The 16,437-nt window shown below is 38.5% G+C and overlaps 1 protein-coding gene across 2 annotated transcripts in view; it reads right to left on the minus strand.

Annotated features, from left to right (window-relative positions):
* The window catches only part of CNTNAP5 (contactin associated protein family member 5), a 296,701-nt gene that overhangs the window by 107,062 nt on the left and 173,202 nt on the right, over positions 1-16,437 (minus strand). For both annotated transcript variants that reach the window (XR_008748523.1, XM_055812801.1), the window contains exon 11: positions 7,160-7,266. Coding sequence is in view for 1 of the 2 variants with exons in the window: in XM_055812801.1 (XP_055668776.1) it covers positions 7,160-7,266 (107 nt within the window). In the remaining variant the exon portion in view is untranslated. The remainder of the gene's footprint in view (positions 1-7,159; positions 7,267-16,437) is intronic.

Below are 16,437 nucleotides of genomic sequence, written 5' to 3' on the forward strand. Positions count from 1 at the left end.
TGTTTTGTAATTCTTTGCACTGTAGATGCAAAGAATAATAATAGCAACCCCTATAGTAATTATTATTTTTATTGTATTCTGAGGTGAAAACTTATGTACTGGTTGGACTGGAAAGGCCAGTAAGAGCTGGGGATTCCGTTGGGATCTACAATCAGCCCTGGACTGACCTTGGACAAATCAATAGAGACAAACGCCGACACAGACTGAATTAAACATTCTCACCAAAATGCTCAGAGTTCCTGGAAACAGACTGGAGATGACTGCTTCACCCTCTACTTCTATACCTCAGGCCTGACAGATTTGTTCCGACAGACTTGGAGTAATGAGTGTTCAATCAAGGATTTTTCTAAATAACAAATAAAGTGATATGCAACAGGAGGTTTCTTCTTTTCTTATTCCAACAGCAGAGGGATTAGTACAGGCAATGAACTCTGGGAATGATTTTCATTCTCACCCTTATAATACAATTGTCTTGTTAAATGCCAGAAAATGAAATCTGTACTTTCGAAAACTGGATTTTGACAACTCTGCTGTTGACAGAGTAATGCAGTCTCTGCTGTGATGTGCCTAGATGACAGATGGCTTATTTTTCCTTTTTAAAATATGTATTTACTCATCTGATAAAGAACGTGTTATTTCCATAGCTAGCTTTAAAATTACTTTTACCGCAATGTCACCTAAATGGATGTTTGGGAGAGATCCTTCCATTACACATGGGGATTAGAAAATTTCCTACCATCCAAGCTGAGGCTTCCCCCAGCTGAGGTATGAAAGGTCATGTCAGCCCGTCCTCCCCTGCCGCTTCCCTGCTGAGGTTTGAAGGCGGCTGCGTCAGTCACGTACCCCAGCAGCCCCTGCCCGGTGCTGGTGCTGGGTGACCTGCAAGTCCTGCTGGTGTAAGGAAGCAGTCAGGGAGACCTATGCTATTTTAAGAGCAGTGTTGGAGAGAAAGGAGAAATCAAAGCTTGAAGGACACCATGCAAAGCATGGTATTTCAGCCTTGCTTTTGAAAGTACTGGTGTCCCTCTGGTGATGGTCACACCTGACACAGGTAGGCTTCAAAAATTCAGTCCCCACATACTCTGTTCTGCAGTGAAGTCCCAAAGTGGAATATTCTCTGCATTGTTTATAAGGAAATGTCAGGCAAAGGGAAAAGATTTTTTAAAATAAACACCATTGAGAAATGCAGATGTACAATTTACAGATACACAAATTGAAGGGAAAGCATTAATAAGGCAGTAACTTATTACAAAATAAAAAATGAAAATTCATATGCCAGAAGCATGGTGCGAACAAAAATATGCAGGAACACCAAGTACGGCACTGAAGGCTTGATGAATATTAAACATGTTTTGTTTAGTCAAAGAATACCATTGTGTTTAAATACACATGGAAATAACTTATTCCAAGAATCTCAGACAGGAAAATTGGCTACTCAGGACATGCAAATTACATGACCAGAATCACTGTTAGACATCTGGCAAGACAAACTCTCAGAACCCCATTTGCTCAACCAGCAAACTGTGTACACATCCCCCCACACTGGAACACAGGAGGAGAGAATTACCAAAACCATGGCTGGTGCTTAAGATGCAGCTCCAGTACTGCTAACAATCTGGCTGAAGCTATATTAAGCTTTTCAGATCAAAAATGATATATGCAATAAGTGTATTAATATTAAAAAGTAAGTTTTCAAAGCCTGAAGTTATGTTAAGTTTATGTCATATCATTGACTATATGACACTTCTATTATTGGATGGTTCTTTCCTCCAGCAATTACCTAGGCCCATAAGACACATGCCTGTATGTGCAAGACAGATCACACACCAAAGCAAATATCCAGAATTAAATTACGTTCTTCTAATTATCAGCTTGTAAGGCTTTGGGACATGTTGACTTCCCCTGAACATGAAGAATAAAACCATTATTTTATATTTCTCATCATCTTTTACCTCAATGTTCAGCCCTCTTTAGAACAAAAAAATATACCCAAGACTGAAGGGCATCTGAAAACTATCATATATATAAAAATAATAGAAATACAGAAGGGGAAGATGTGGCTTTCTAAGGGACTAACATAACTCATAGAGAAGATTACTAATCATTACCTTGCAATAAAGTTATAACATTCTGTATCTCAGGGCCATTTTACACTGGTCTACTGCTTTCACTATGAGATGATAATTACAAACACTATGAGAGAGATGACTATGCAGGATTTAAACTACGAACTTTCAATTAAAAATATTTTGTATAAATATAACCTGTAACTCTTGTCCCTCTGTTTCTCTTTCTCTCTCACCCTATAATTCTGATCTAGCTTCAGTTGCCTACTGTATGTCTAAGCTAAGACAGCCTCCCTCTATAGATGACAAACACTGGCATGTTTCAGAGGTGGTCCATGAACTTACCATGGACAACACACCTCACAGTAAGATTTGCCAAGTTCTGAAAATAGCTCACACTCTGCTATATATATAGAGAAAGAGCAGACCACTATCTCAGAATAGATGTCACAGTATCAGAGAGAAAAAAAAAAAAAGAGCTGAATCCCACCCAGGCCTTTTTCCCAAGCTGTGTACCAACATCAGTTTTTCTATCCAGAAAAGAAAACAGAAAACAAATACATTATTATCTATTTTGCTATGGTTCACACATGTGATTACATAAATTATCCTTTCCTATCTATCTACATTATATCAGACTACTCCAGTACCTGCTGGATCAGTAGGCTACCCACCACACTGCAGAAAAGGGGAAAGTTTTTATCATTAAAAAGGCTTCAGCCAAGCTAATCTTCCAACCTATTTAAATGCAAGCTGTGTGAAGCACATTTAAAAGATAAACCAAAAAGCAAAACCATGCATTTTACAGACTTGAGATAAGATTGTATCCTCAAAGCACTGTCTTAGCTACCAGCTCAAGTAGCAGTAAGCAAACAGTAGTTTCAAAGGAAAGAACCCGTACCATTTCAATAGATGCTATAGATCATATACTTACAAATTGGATCTTATTCCCAAAAGAAGTGGAGAAACTAAAGCACAAAAAAGTCATACACCAGCAAATGTAACTCACCTACCATTGGCTTAATATCATACAGGGTTATTCCATGACTCCTAGATTTCCCAAAATGCAGGTACTGAAATGGGTACCCAGGGACAATCAGCACAAGTTCTAAATTTCCTACCAAATTGCATGTTCACATGCATTTGTGATAGCAAGGCGCTGATACATGCTTTGGAGTTTCACAGTTACAAATAGTACACAGATGAAAACACAACTGCTCAACAGTGCTGTGACTAGCCAGCAAGATGATGGTAATTGCACTGGAAGCTGGAATGATGACAGATAAATCCAAATCCACTTTCTACACTGGAAGAAAAATAAAAACAAACAAACAAACAAAATTAAAAAAACCCCAAAACCCAAACCAACCAATCAACCAAAAATCCTAAAAATCCAAAAAAAGACTTGGAAGATATTGATAACATTCCATTGTGTCAGCTTGTGAAGGAGGATTAGCCATGACTAAACAGAGAAATGGACTTATGCATCTGGCAATAAGCTTTGCAAGAAATAACCCGTTTAGAAAACATTCAGGCTCTTCCATATGTTATTGAAACCCAGGAAACACCAGCGGGTTTTAGCACGATTTTGCCTGTATTTACAGCTATGTTCAGAGGAGAACAGAAGCAGGACCAGATGAGACCTCAGGGTGAAACTTGTCTGCCACAGAATAGCTATTTAGTGGGACATGCCCCCCCGCCCCTCCCCTTTCAGTGGTGGACCTTCATCTGAATCAGGTAGATTGCCACACCTCCTGTGACAATTTAGGAGCTTTCAAGATTAGAAGGGACTTTGAGCAACCAGAAGGGTAGCTGAGGTTTGCAGAAAACTGACTGCCTCTAGGAAAATTATATTAAGACCATCTTTAGATCTAGCTAGTTCTTTGTATGTGTCTTGAGATGTACCTGTTTGCTTCATCCACACATCTTGAATTTCAACTATACCCATTTTCAGTCATAACAGACAAAATCTTGTCCCACATATCTGACACATTCACACAAACACTGTCCCAGCTGTTTCTTCTATCAGCTTACTGTTCTGCCCTGCCACTGTCTACTTCGTCTCTGTTGCATCAAATGTAAACTATGTATTTTTGCTTTTACGGCATATTCCCAACCTATCTACTTGTTATGATTCTGGCATTTGCCTTGTCAAAAATGTCAAATTCCTTTGGCCATAGCCTTATACTTTTAAAACAAGCAAATGATTGTGTTCTCCCATGTCATCCCTTCATGCATGCAAGCATTCAATTTCTTCCACTTATTTATCTCTGCCTTATGATTTTTGCCTACAAGAAAGCCTAGCAATAACTATGTACCTGGTAGACTGAAACTGCCAACTATGATGCTGTTAAAGACTTTCTGGCACTACATCACCTGTGCCAGCCTTTTTTTTCCCCCCTCAGAAACTTAACTGCAAACTCTTTGGAGAAAGGACAGTCTGTGTTGTTAGTTGCTCCTCACAGCAGGATCTAGTGTGGTCCATGAATACTTGGAAGAAACCAGTAAGATTGCTTATGTATCAAACACAAAATTTATTTCAACACTTTACAGATTATGACAGTAAGTTAGGGACAGTGTATCTTCAGATCTCAGTTCTTAGAATGGTAAGGTCACCCAGTCTCAGCTGGTAAAACATAAATCAATTCTGTTTTGTAGAAGTATGTTATGTAGTTCTTCCTGAAAGCAAGACAAAGAATGGATCTTTTTATATTGTTCAACCAGTGGCACCCATGTCTTATAACCACCACACCAAAAAGAGGTGAAAAATACACTGATGCAACTCAGACAGAAAAGAAGTCCAGCTGACAATGAAACTATTCACACTATGTTTGACTTGCAGTAGATTGCCAGTTAAATCTTTCCACTGTGGCTGCATGGACTTGGGTCTGAAGGGCAGTTTAATAAAATAAACGGCCTCTCCAAAATGGTATGAGTTCTGTTTCAGGCCTGTCAGCCTGAGTGTTCTAGTAAAAATCAAAATCTGTTGAGATAATATTTCAAACCTTAAGAAATTAGATCTTTTACTTTGATAGAACTACACTGAATTAAATGATTGGAAGAGTTGCCTGTACATCGAGGATATTCTCGAGTTATGCTGTGATCAAATCTGCTGCTTTCATTCACCTGGTACAAGGTACTCCTGTACGTCAACCGCTATCACCTGAAAGTGATAACGTCTCTTGTTCTGTATGTTTCTTATCAAGAGTCTGCATTTGCCTGCTACCTTTGAAATGGTTTCATCACACATTTCAAGCACATGAATGCACTCCTCCAAACTAATGTTGCTGTTTATCAGTGTTGCTTGGCTTACAGGGCAGCTGACTCTACAATCTAGCTGGAATCAAATTAGCTGTTGATTATATGGTTGTAAATAAGCTGAGCAGCTGAATAGCTGTACATCACATGTGTGCACAGCTTGATCTGCTGGGAAGTCTTAACACAAGATCTACATGAGAAAGTTTCAGAGTAGTTTTTATGTCAATGGACCTTAAATAACTGTAGCTATGAACATGCCTTTGAGAGTACAGACACGAGTACACAGAATCAGGAGGCTTCACTAGCTCCCTGCAAATGTCTATGGTGAAAACTAGTCGTGAACCAGTCCTCCATAGTGATGAGATGGTCTCCTTTGGACACTAACCACACTGAGCTGGCACGTACATAGTGAGCCTCAGGCCCTAAGCTAATATGACAGGGCAGATGTGGCCTAGAGGTCAGCGTCCCCAATTGCCTTTGATGGTCAATAACAATATGCCTCTTCCTTCCCCAGGGAGCCTCTCCCTTCTCACCAATTGATTTAGCCACCTAGTTTTGTACCTACCATCAGCTGGTGTAAATACTCTGCTATGATCTCAATCATTGCATGTACTCTGGGTTGGATTTGGAGGTTTTGAGGAGGGGTGATGCCTTTTAGAATGACAAAAACATTACAGAAAAAGTAAAACTTCTTTTCAAAACTATAGACTCAGCATTTTCCTTTCCATCCTTCATCTGGCTTGGCACAACTTCTGCACCAAACCCTTAGCTTCCTTTGTGCTTACAATGTAGAGTTCAGGTGATGAATCTATGAATAGACCTCTCAACAGCCTGTCAGCTGCAGACCCCACACCACAAATGATTTCACCATTAATTAGCAAACCATTAAAGTCTCCAGAATTGCAGTAGGGTTGCGAATATTCTCAGCTTCAAACCACTAAGTACCTTTTCTTCTTTCCTGCTTTTTAGCTGGGAAAAAAAAGCATCTCTCACCAATCTGATCCTAGCTGTGGCCCAAGTGCTCATCAAATACCTGGAGTGGTTATAGTTGTCTTCCTGGAATTGTTATTCTTACTCACTCTTTTTTTTTTTTTCTCTTTATTTCAAGTGATAGAACAGGAAGTTTGCCTTCATTTTCTAACTATTTTCCCTTTTAGTCAGCTATACAAACAGGCTTGATTATGGCTTCCCCTTTCTCTCCTCTGTTTTTCATTAGAATCCCCAGCATGTTGTGCCTCTACTGTGACACTTTAAAACAAACTTTTAACCACCTTAATATTCCTTTTACTGTGGATTTCAGTAGCTGAATCGTTCCTGTACTGCCACTGTTTCAGATACTGTATCCTTGCTAATAGCAGCAGACTAAATAATAGCCAAGAAAAATTCCAAAAATATAAATTGTTGAAAACTGGGTTCTGGCAACATGAACTTTCAGATAATCTAAACCCAAAGAAACCCATGGTACCAAAATTAGCATACAGCCCCAAACAGATATTAAAATCACCCAGCTCAGCTCCAACTAAATGTTTAATGACCAATGGTATCTACAATGTGTATGTAACATAAATGAATTAAAGATTCTCCAAAAATGTGGAAAATAAGTTACAATAATCTGGTTTTGTTTTCTCTATAATATTTGTCAAGAAACATACATATTTGCAAATGGATTTCTGTGTATTTCCAACCCAATTCCTGACTTGTTCATGACAAGGTTCATGTCAGGACATGCTACGTCCTATAATATGATATGAACTCTCTCAAAGCTCCTCTCTAGTTTATGTGCACCTTGATGTACCAGTTGTAGTACAAAACACTGTACATGTGGGTTTACTTACAGTTATGACAGGTAGCTCCCATGTAGCCTGTATCATTACAATCACAGTAAAAGGTGGTCCAGGACTGAAAACATTTTCCTCCGTGCTCACAGTAGTTGGGTAAACATCTATTTGGAGAGAGTTTTTAAAAAAATAGTATCAATTAATTATAAACATTTATGTAAAAAATATGTGCTTGAAAAAATAATTATATAACTGTCTCAACTCCACATTCAGGCAAGAGCTTCCTAGGGCTGAATCACTGTGTAATACCCAAAATAATTATTTATTCTTCTGCTATGTGATTCACTTCCAATATCAGCACCTGTGGACAGCCACATCAATGTACCCTGCGCGTAGGTAAAGCTGCTCTCAGTCAACACCCCACTGCTCCTCCATTGTTAGCAATTAAGGTGTCAGAAACTTTCTGAGCACAGACAGGGACAAGGAGCAGGTGAAAATGCTTTTGAAATCTTGTTTCAAAGGATAGTCCTCTGTTTTCTGATGAAACAGGCATCATTGCTATCAGATTTAGTCTAAGTTACATTTGTGATAACACAAACAGCATGACAATCTCAGAAGCGAGGGGAAAAGTATGCTTCAGTTATGAGTTCTGTACCCTCTCTTCTTTCCCTCATTTTAGTTGGTATGCCTATAAAGTATTATCGTGAAGCAAATTATTAAAAGAAGAAAGAGGCATAACATCACGCAGCTTGGGAAGTGAACAGAAACAAAAGCCGTGAGACATAAATTCAATCTCCAGGACAACAAGTGAATTCTGATCTGAACTACGCTGCTGTAAACGCAGGCAGTGCAAAGGAGTTACATCAGCCTAAATGGAAACAGACATTGTTCCATTTTTTGCCTTTTCTCCCTGAACTTTTTCCCCCCCTTACTGAATATTAGATAATCTCTTTTACACTTTATGTTTGACTTTTGAAAAATGAGTAACTTGTTTATGTGATGGGTGGGTGGATAGAAAGCAGGCAATCAATTTGTATCTTACACACCAGCACTCCATTAGGCTTTGCTTTGTGGTAAATTGAGCTTCAAAATCCTTTTTATGGCCCAGATCTGTCAGTGGTGCTAGTGGTGAAGTCACTGATGCTACCTAGATTTGTACTCGCTGAAGACATGGTATTATTGTAGTTCATCTTATCCCTAGAAAATGTTCTTGCACTTAAGTGTGCATATTGCCTTCAACTATGGCTTTCAACCTGCTTCTCCAAGGATCCTTACAATTAAAACACATTTCATGCATGTAAGCAGAAAACCTGTATGTCACTAACAACCATCATCTTCACCAGCCTCCTGAGCACTATCAGCCAAGCATTCATAAACTAACTTGTGACCAAGGCTGTTTAGAGCTGCCAAACACTGATAACTCAAGAAACCTGTTTATGCACATAGAGGCCAATCAGTCTCCTGTGTCCTCAGCCTGCTGTATTGCAAGGAAGTGCATACATACACAGTCACCTGTATAACTGTGAGTCTGGGGCTTGTTCTAGAACTCAGGTCTACTTGATCTCTATTTATACCATTGTGCACAAAATTATAAAGATCATATAAAATACTATTTTTATTAATGCTTACTCAGTTATTATATTAATTATTCAAATACTAGAGACATATGGAATTAAAGAAGAAACTAGGTTATTGATAAATATCTGTAACACCTTTTAAAACAATTATAACATGTATTGGTCCAATAAAAATAATTGTTATGGCTTCTATTAATGATTGGGTTCAAATACAAAATGAGGAAAGACAATGGGAAAGACACGCTTGGTTTTCTATCTCATCAGGGAGCTTTTTCCAGTGCTGCAGAGAACACTTTGTTTCTAAAAGCAAGAAAGACACACAGGGGAGGGCCAAACCTGTTGCTTTTGCTCTGTATTTACAAGGCAGGAAGTCTGAGAAGGGATGAGATTTTGGGCTTTAATGGTACAGTCAGAAATCATCTGCCAGAGCCTAACACCCTGCTGGTACAAGTGACAACCCAGCCAGCCAGCCCCTCGTGGCAATAGTGAAGAGAGATTTAGAGGCTTTGGGCTGATGCTGAAGAAAACAAGACCAGCCTACAGGATGGCACAAAGGACTGGCTGTTGCATCATCTACGCCCAGCTACTCTCTACAGGACCGTGCCATGTCCCTCAAACCAGAACTCCCCAACAGCTTTGGTCCCAGAGGCTGCAGAAGCAGCACGGTGTTTCAACAGCTCTATGGCAGTATATATGAATTTTGCCTGTATGAGTGGATTTGCTCATATTTGTGCTTTCGTCATGCCTGTCCTTGCCCACAGCACATCAACTTTACTTTTATCTACTATTTAGTGATAAATGTTCATTCATATCACCTGTACAACAGCAGTAGTTATATTTACACCACAGAGGTGCTTGCGACAAGAAACATCTGATGTTAGAAAAGCTCTTTGGAGAAGTAAAAAGAACAGCACTGTGTTATTAACATAACTTACATCATCACTGTAATGGACAAATATGCTTTCTGCCTATTTTCAGCTACCTTTTATTAATTAACCCAGTGCAGTAGAGCTAATTATTAGTCATCTGTGGTTTGCCAAAGGCCTGCATCAAAGGCTTAGCCACATTTATTCCCTTAAAACAGTTTCCTTTTAAAGGCTTTACAGAGTTGAAGGTCACTTTTCATTTCTACTTGTCTTACAAATACAGACACTTTTTCGTCCCCCAATAATGCACAAAACGCAAGTCAAACAAGCTACCTAAGCTTTTAATGATATTCATAAATTCAGAATTAAACCTTTTTTATTCCTTAGTCTATTTGCTTTAATTAGCACCAACCACATTGATCTTGTTTTTGGTCAGATAACTAACCTTTCTAAGAGCTTATGAAACAAATTTCTTTGCAACTCTAATAATTACCATAATCCCATTCTAACTGAGCAGTTGTGTCTTCATTAGAAGCAAAATTTACCCTGTCAGAGAACTCAAAATTAAGAAATAGCTATGATGAAAATAAATCAACATATGGATAGATCACGGGTTGTTCCGTTTGCTAACTGTCCCGGATCCTCATGTTGAAGGATTTAAATACCTCTAAATTTAAAATATAGATTAATATTTGCATTCTAGTAGAATCAAGCAATTTTACCAAAAAAAGCAGTGGTATCATAGCAGGTTTCGTAGCTAGAAATCTGCAGCAGGCAACTCCTGACCTATTTGCAATTGAAATGAACAAACAGATCAATTCATTTTTTTGCAAGTATCATAAATGGGACACTTTGAAATGTAATGATTTGCCTAAGACAGTTTGTGACAGACCAGGGACTCTATCTTCCAGATTCCAGATTAATTTACAGAATATATCTTGGTGAATGAACCCTATAAAAAAATAAATGAAGCAAATAAATTTTTGCCTCCTTTAGCCAAGCTGGAAAACACACACCTTAGCCATCTAAGTGAGCAATACGCAGAGCCTGCACAAAAGCATTCACTGTCCTTAGATGACAAAATCTTCACCTCCAAAATTGTGCATGTACTTCCTTTGAATTCAAAGGACAAACTGCATAGAAGTTAGAGGGCAAAATTTGGCCCTTTGATGGGAATGATGAAGAAATAACAATGACAAAGTTACTTGAGTAGGAACACTGACAGACTTCTGCACATTTGATGTTACACTTGACTGGAAATAAACCCAGTACTTTCAGTAAGCACCTCTCAGATTTTGTTATAGTCAGCACAACACATCCTGCCTTGCACCACTCCTCTTTTTTTCCTCTTTATTTAGGAAGAATAGGAACTATGAGAGAAAGAAAAAAGAAGCACACACCCTGAATAATAACACTGTCAATACACATAATTTTGAGACAACCACTACGTCCCTAAAATTCAACAATGCCAAAATAAGAAAACACATGAAATTTGGAAGTTTTTCTATCAAGAAAGAATTTGCCTAAATATTACCTCAAATTCATTTTATTTCAGCATGTTTTCCTATTTATGGGCTGCAGCTAGTTCAGGTATAATTAACAAAATATAACATTAACATGGATGACTTCATATATATACATATATGATGAAACTCATGGTGTTACTGTAACAGCCTGTACTTTGCTTCAGTAAAATGATGTCTTTCCACTAAATTCAACAGATTGAGGCCAACTGCAACATCATGGATTTTTCCCCTGCTCTGCTGAGTGATAAATCTGTGAGATTCCTCGCCAAATGTTATTTTAGATACAAGAAGTGAGTTCAAGGGGAGACCATACAAGTGTTTTGAAAAGAAATCCACTAAAATTACTACATAGACAACTTGTAACAACTTCAGGGATTTACGAATGGGAAAACAAATAAAGATCAGAGAACACTGGAAAAGAAAGAACCACAGGAGCACAACCCACTCTTATTTTCCCCTGGATGTCCATTTGTGGCAAGATAGTGGGCTAGGTATCCTTAACAAAAAAGAGAAAAGAGAACTACCAGAACCAGAGGGAGGAAGGGAGAGAGTAAACCCAATGGTAAGATAGGTGGCAAAAGGGTTAATGCTCTCCACTTCTTTGGTTTTCCTCAACACACATTCCCTCCTCATCACCACACCTCTCAACTTCTCTCTCCTCTTGCAAGTTTAGAATACTCAACAACTTTTAAAAAAGTGTTGTGGTACACTTTAGTTTCTTTGGGTCTTTAAGCCATTTACATTTTCTTCCCTAATTTTATTACATTCTGTGAAGTCATGGAGTACTAACAGAACAAGAGTAACATCAAGAAAGACTGTTATTCTTTTCCACGATGGAAAGGAATTTGTTACAAAGATAAGTTTTTCTTCTTTCTGTGATTTGCACAACTTGATGTCTAAACCTTTAAAATATTGTATTATTTCTGTTGTTGGACACCTTGCTCCTCAGACTCTGTACTTGCACACCACTGTGCGACCAACATTCAGAAGATCTGACCATCGATACCAACTGCCCTCCAGCTTGTGGCTGGGACAGAACTGTGGGAGGAGGTTGTGCTGGGATTAGCACAAGTGAAGGGAAAAGAGCCTGTTATCTATGCCTTAGATAAAAGGCATTTTTTAAAGGTTTGATTGCTTTGTTGTTAGAACACCTACATTTTTAATAGAGGTAAATGTGCTGACAGTTTGGTTTGGCATCAACAGAAAGGATTTTATATAAATAAATTTGAAAATAAAAAAACCAAATAAACCATCCTGTACAGACAGCTGTTCCATTTAGAATTCATCGTTTTACAAAACAAAAGCAGAAAAGCCATCTGCAAAAATCAAACAAACAAACAAGGACAGGATATTATATCCTACATGCATCCCTGTAGCAGGCCTTTAATTTACCATGGGGTTGCACATCCCATGAATTTTGACTCTAAAGGAATAGCAATGGAGGTGAACTCTATTCAGGTCCCCCCAGAAATTCAATTCCACATTCAAGCTAGATTCCAAAAGCCACTTAAATAGCCCTCTACCAACCTTCAAACTGCCCTTTTCCTCCACAGGGATCTCATGCAGGGCAAATCCCCTCTCCAACGCTAGTGGGAAGCTCCTCCACCCTGTATCAAAGACAAAAACTATCTCCAGCTCCAGCATCTTCCCACATGCACAAGTCACTGCAGTTATAGGAAGGAGTCCACCCTGCTCAAACCAGTTCTGTAGTTACCCCTTACAGCATTTACTAAACACAGTTTTAAGGACCAGATCAGCACTGTTCTTATTCACTTTGCAGTGCCATCAGGTAAAGGAGATTTATCTGGAAAAGAACAAGACTAAATTAAAACATGATCTGTCTCCAATCCATATGCGGTGATGTGAGTGTGGCAGACGAATCCATCTTTATTTTCCTCTGCAACAGTATTTCTAAAGACCAGTGCACCCTTCATGGGCCTGAATTTTTGTTTTCCACAGCTGGTCTTGCATGTATGAAACAAAGTCAGGGAAAACAAAACTGTTTAAATTAAGGCAGGGCAGGCAAAACCAACTCATGGCACTGTCCAAATAATCTTAAACATTCCTTTTCATTCACATTAAAAAAATCACAAAGGACAGAAAACTCCTTGTTCAAAGGTAGCATCTTCCACTGTAACTGCCTGTTTTTACAGAGACTGCTTTCTACAAACATATTCTTATTTTATAACCACCACAGACCATGCCCACCTGACAGCACAAAGCTCATATACCAGTCCAAGAGCAGGGAATTCTTCTACGTGGTTTTATTACCCTCCATTGTCAGTGAGCTCTTAAACTGTCAGAGAGGGAAGCTCTGTCACTACCTGCATTACCCAGCTAGGTTTAAACATTAGAACAGATAAGGGAGGATGGTCTTCAGACTTTAATTCCAGCATCTAGGGTTTAGGTGTTTGTGGGTTTGGATTTTTAAAATCATGCTCAGTTTTTCTGCATCCTGCCCTTCCACTCCAAAATTTGTGTGGTATTATTGACAGGTTTCCAAGACTCACACTCCAAAATTAGCTACCTGCAATGGTTTAATTACATTAGTTAGCAGGTCTAATTGGTGATGCAGGTGCATACTTTTGGGAAGGACCCAAGGGGTTCTTCAACTCTCATAGAACGTTATGTATCCCTCTATATTTTAAGACTATTTTTTCCACACTGTATATTGATCTTTACAAGGGATTAAGTCATTAAGAAGCCTTTTCCACCTTTTCCTTCCCTGTCATGTAACATAGTTCGGATTTAAGATATTTTGCCCCTTCCGTTTCCACGTCACTATTTCACTTCAGTTTTACTACAGAGAAAGAGGGAAAAGATAAACTCTGTAAGGAAAATTTGATGAAAAAGAGAGAGACGTTTCTAAAAATATTGTAATTGTTGCTGCATGAACACAAACCAAATTGTCAGTGTTTTGCAAAGTACCAACACAAGCATAAGAAAAGGAAACTTTTTGAAAATCTGTCCATAATTTCCTTAATTAAAATAGAAACTGAAAGGAGACATGAAGCTTCAGTGTGCCCTGTGCTATTTGTAAACATGTCCACTGGAGCCTACACTTGAAACCAGCAAGAGACACAAAAGGTGAGGAGGAAAATACTTACAGCGCTGAAGTGATCTTTTTAAGGTGACATAAAAGATCATAAGAACTATAACCTGGACCATCAGCTCCTTCTAACTAGGCAGGACAGCCTCTCATGTATGTAGCATTTAATGGAACAATTCTAGAAAAAGATCCAGATATTCCAGCACCTGAAGGTGTGCAGATTAAATGCTTTGTTTTGGATGATGGACATATTGGTAGGCAATATTCTAATCTACTTTGAGATTTACCCAAATCAGAAATGTTTTAAAAAAGGACAGATGACAGCCCTTTTTATGTCTTCAATTCATCCCAGCTTTGATCAGCATCCAAATTCAAGGAGTGTGATCTAAAAACATCCAACTCATTGCTATAAAACCAAGAAGGGAATCATAAGAGGATTTCCTGGGGAAAAAAAATATAATCTGGACTATGAAATAATTACAATTTTTGCAGAGAAGACATTAAATACTGAAAATAGGGATACTAGAGAAAATGAAAAGAATGGATGCCAAATTGTGGGTGGTGTGGGTTTTTTTTCTATTATTATCATTCTTTCTGCAATGCACTGCAGGTATTTATGTGGAGGTGAATGCAATATTAAGTGTTTGCTTTTTCAATCCCAGCCTGGGACTGTAATAATTAAAATTAAAACTCACTGGGCATAATTAGCCAAGGTATTTTTTCATTTGCATGGCCAACTTTGAGGGAAAAAAAAAAAAACATATGAAGTTTGGCTTCTGCTGCAGGGCATACATTAAATCTTAGAGGAGATTGGGGAAATGCGAAAAGAGACTGCTTTCATCAGATTTATCCTAACACCTTTCACCTGCAATAGTAATTAATTTCCCAAAGGCCTATTTTGACAGTACAACACATGAAGCAATGTTAAGTTCCATACTAAAAGGAAAGGAGTAAAAAGTAAAAATTTATTAGTTCTTATGAGCAAAAATTGATTGTAAAATCTAATGGAATCTACAAAGGAAATAGGCATAAAGCAGGATTTAAAAGGTCAGCTCTATTAGCAAGAAAAAAGAACACTTTAAGCTAATTTATTTCTAAAATATTTAGAAAATATCCGAAGAAGTTTCTCAGTTAAAACATGGGTAGGGATAAAAGGATAGAGACTAAGGATGTTATTTGTGCTCCGTAACTCAAGTAGTACAGAGAAACAAACTCATGAATCAACTCAGTATGCTTCTCCCTAATGAGGTAAGCTGTTAACGCCAATCCCATTGCAGCGATTATTATGTATACCACACGCTGCTCCCTCCATTTGTATTTGCTAGGAGAACTGGAATATGCAGATGAATCTTGGTTTAATAAGGACAGCAATATCAGTGTGTGTTTGTGTCTGCCCGCTGATGTTAGAGATGAAACATCGCCAGGATTTATAAGAAAATATCTGAGGTCAGGTTTGTGTTCCTCATTGCAGATCTCTGGAATTCCCACGATGTCCTGCAAGATGCGCTATCCATCCATCCGCCAAGGTGGATTCAACGTGAATCTTTTTTTTTTTTTTCCCCTTCCTCCCCCCTCCCCCAGGTCACTTCAGGGAACTGAAGTTCCCAGTGTTGTCCTTGACAAGTACTGTCAGTATTTGCTATAGCAAGGGCAGGGTGCCAGCCAAGTAAAAATAGGACAACTCAGTCAAAGCTTCATCAGCACAAAATCAACATGAACTGCAGCAATCAGATTAAAGTACCCTAGCAGCTGTAGACAGGGAGAGCAACACATGCATTTATCTATGTCTTCACGTGAATCTGAGCCTAAAGGAAAGCAGGCTCTGACTATCCTCATAGTTCATTTTTGAATAATGACATGTTCAACATATAAATGGCCTCCTTAATCCCAATAATACCTGGTCATATACTCAAGCACAAATAGTATATAGAACTTACGACAATATAACTATGGGTGTACACCACCTTGTGCTTCTGCATCTGCCTTAGCTCTACCTCTGTCCGGGTAAACTTTGCTACCAAAAAGTCAATGATTTCAACTTCTTTCAGCCCTGGGAGGAATAGCAGAATCATATGACATTTCAGGCTTCTAAACAGACATTTCTCTGTCACTGGCCAACTTATATACCACATTCTTTTCGATGGGGGTTGAGGAGTTCAAAAGCATTTATGTAACCAGCACCATTGTTAAGGATGTGTCTCAAGAGGATGTGACACATTTAAGGATGCGCCTCAAAAGCCTGGTGGAAGCAATCATTTGTCTAGCACCATCCTGAGGGGCAAAGGAGACTATTTCCATGAGAGGTGTCAAGTCAGAG

The sequence above is a fragment of the Falco peregrinus genome, chromosome 8, assembly GCF_023634155.1.
Source record: "Falco peregrinus isolate bFalPer1 chromosome 8, bFalPer1.pri, whole genome shotgun sequence".
Lineage (NCBI taxonomy): Eukaryota > Metazoa > Chordata > Aves > Falconiformes > Falconidae > Falco > Falco peregrinus.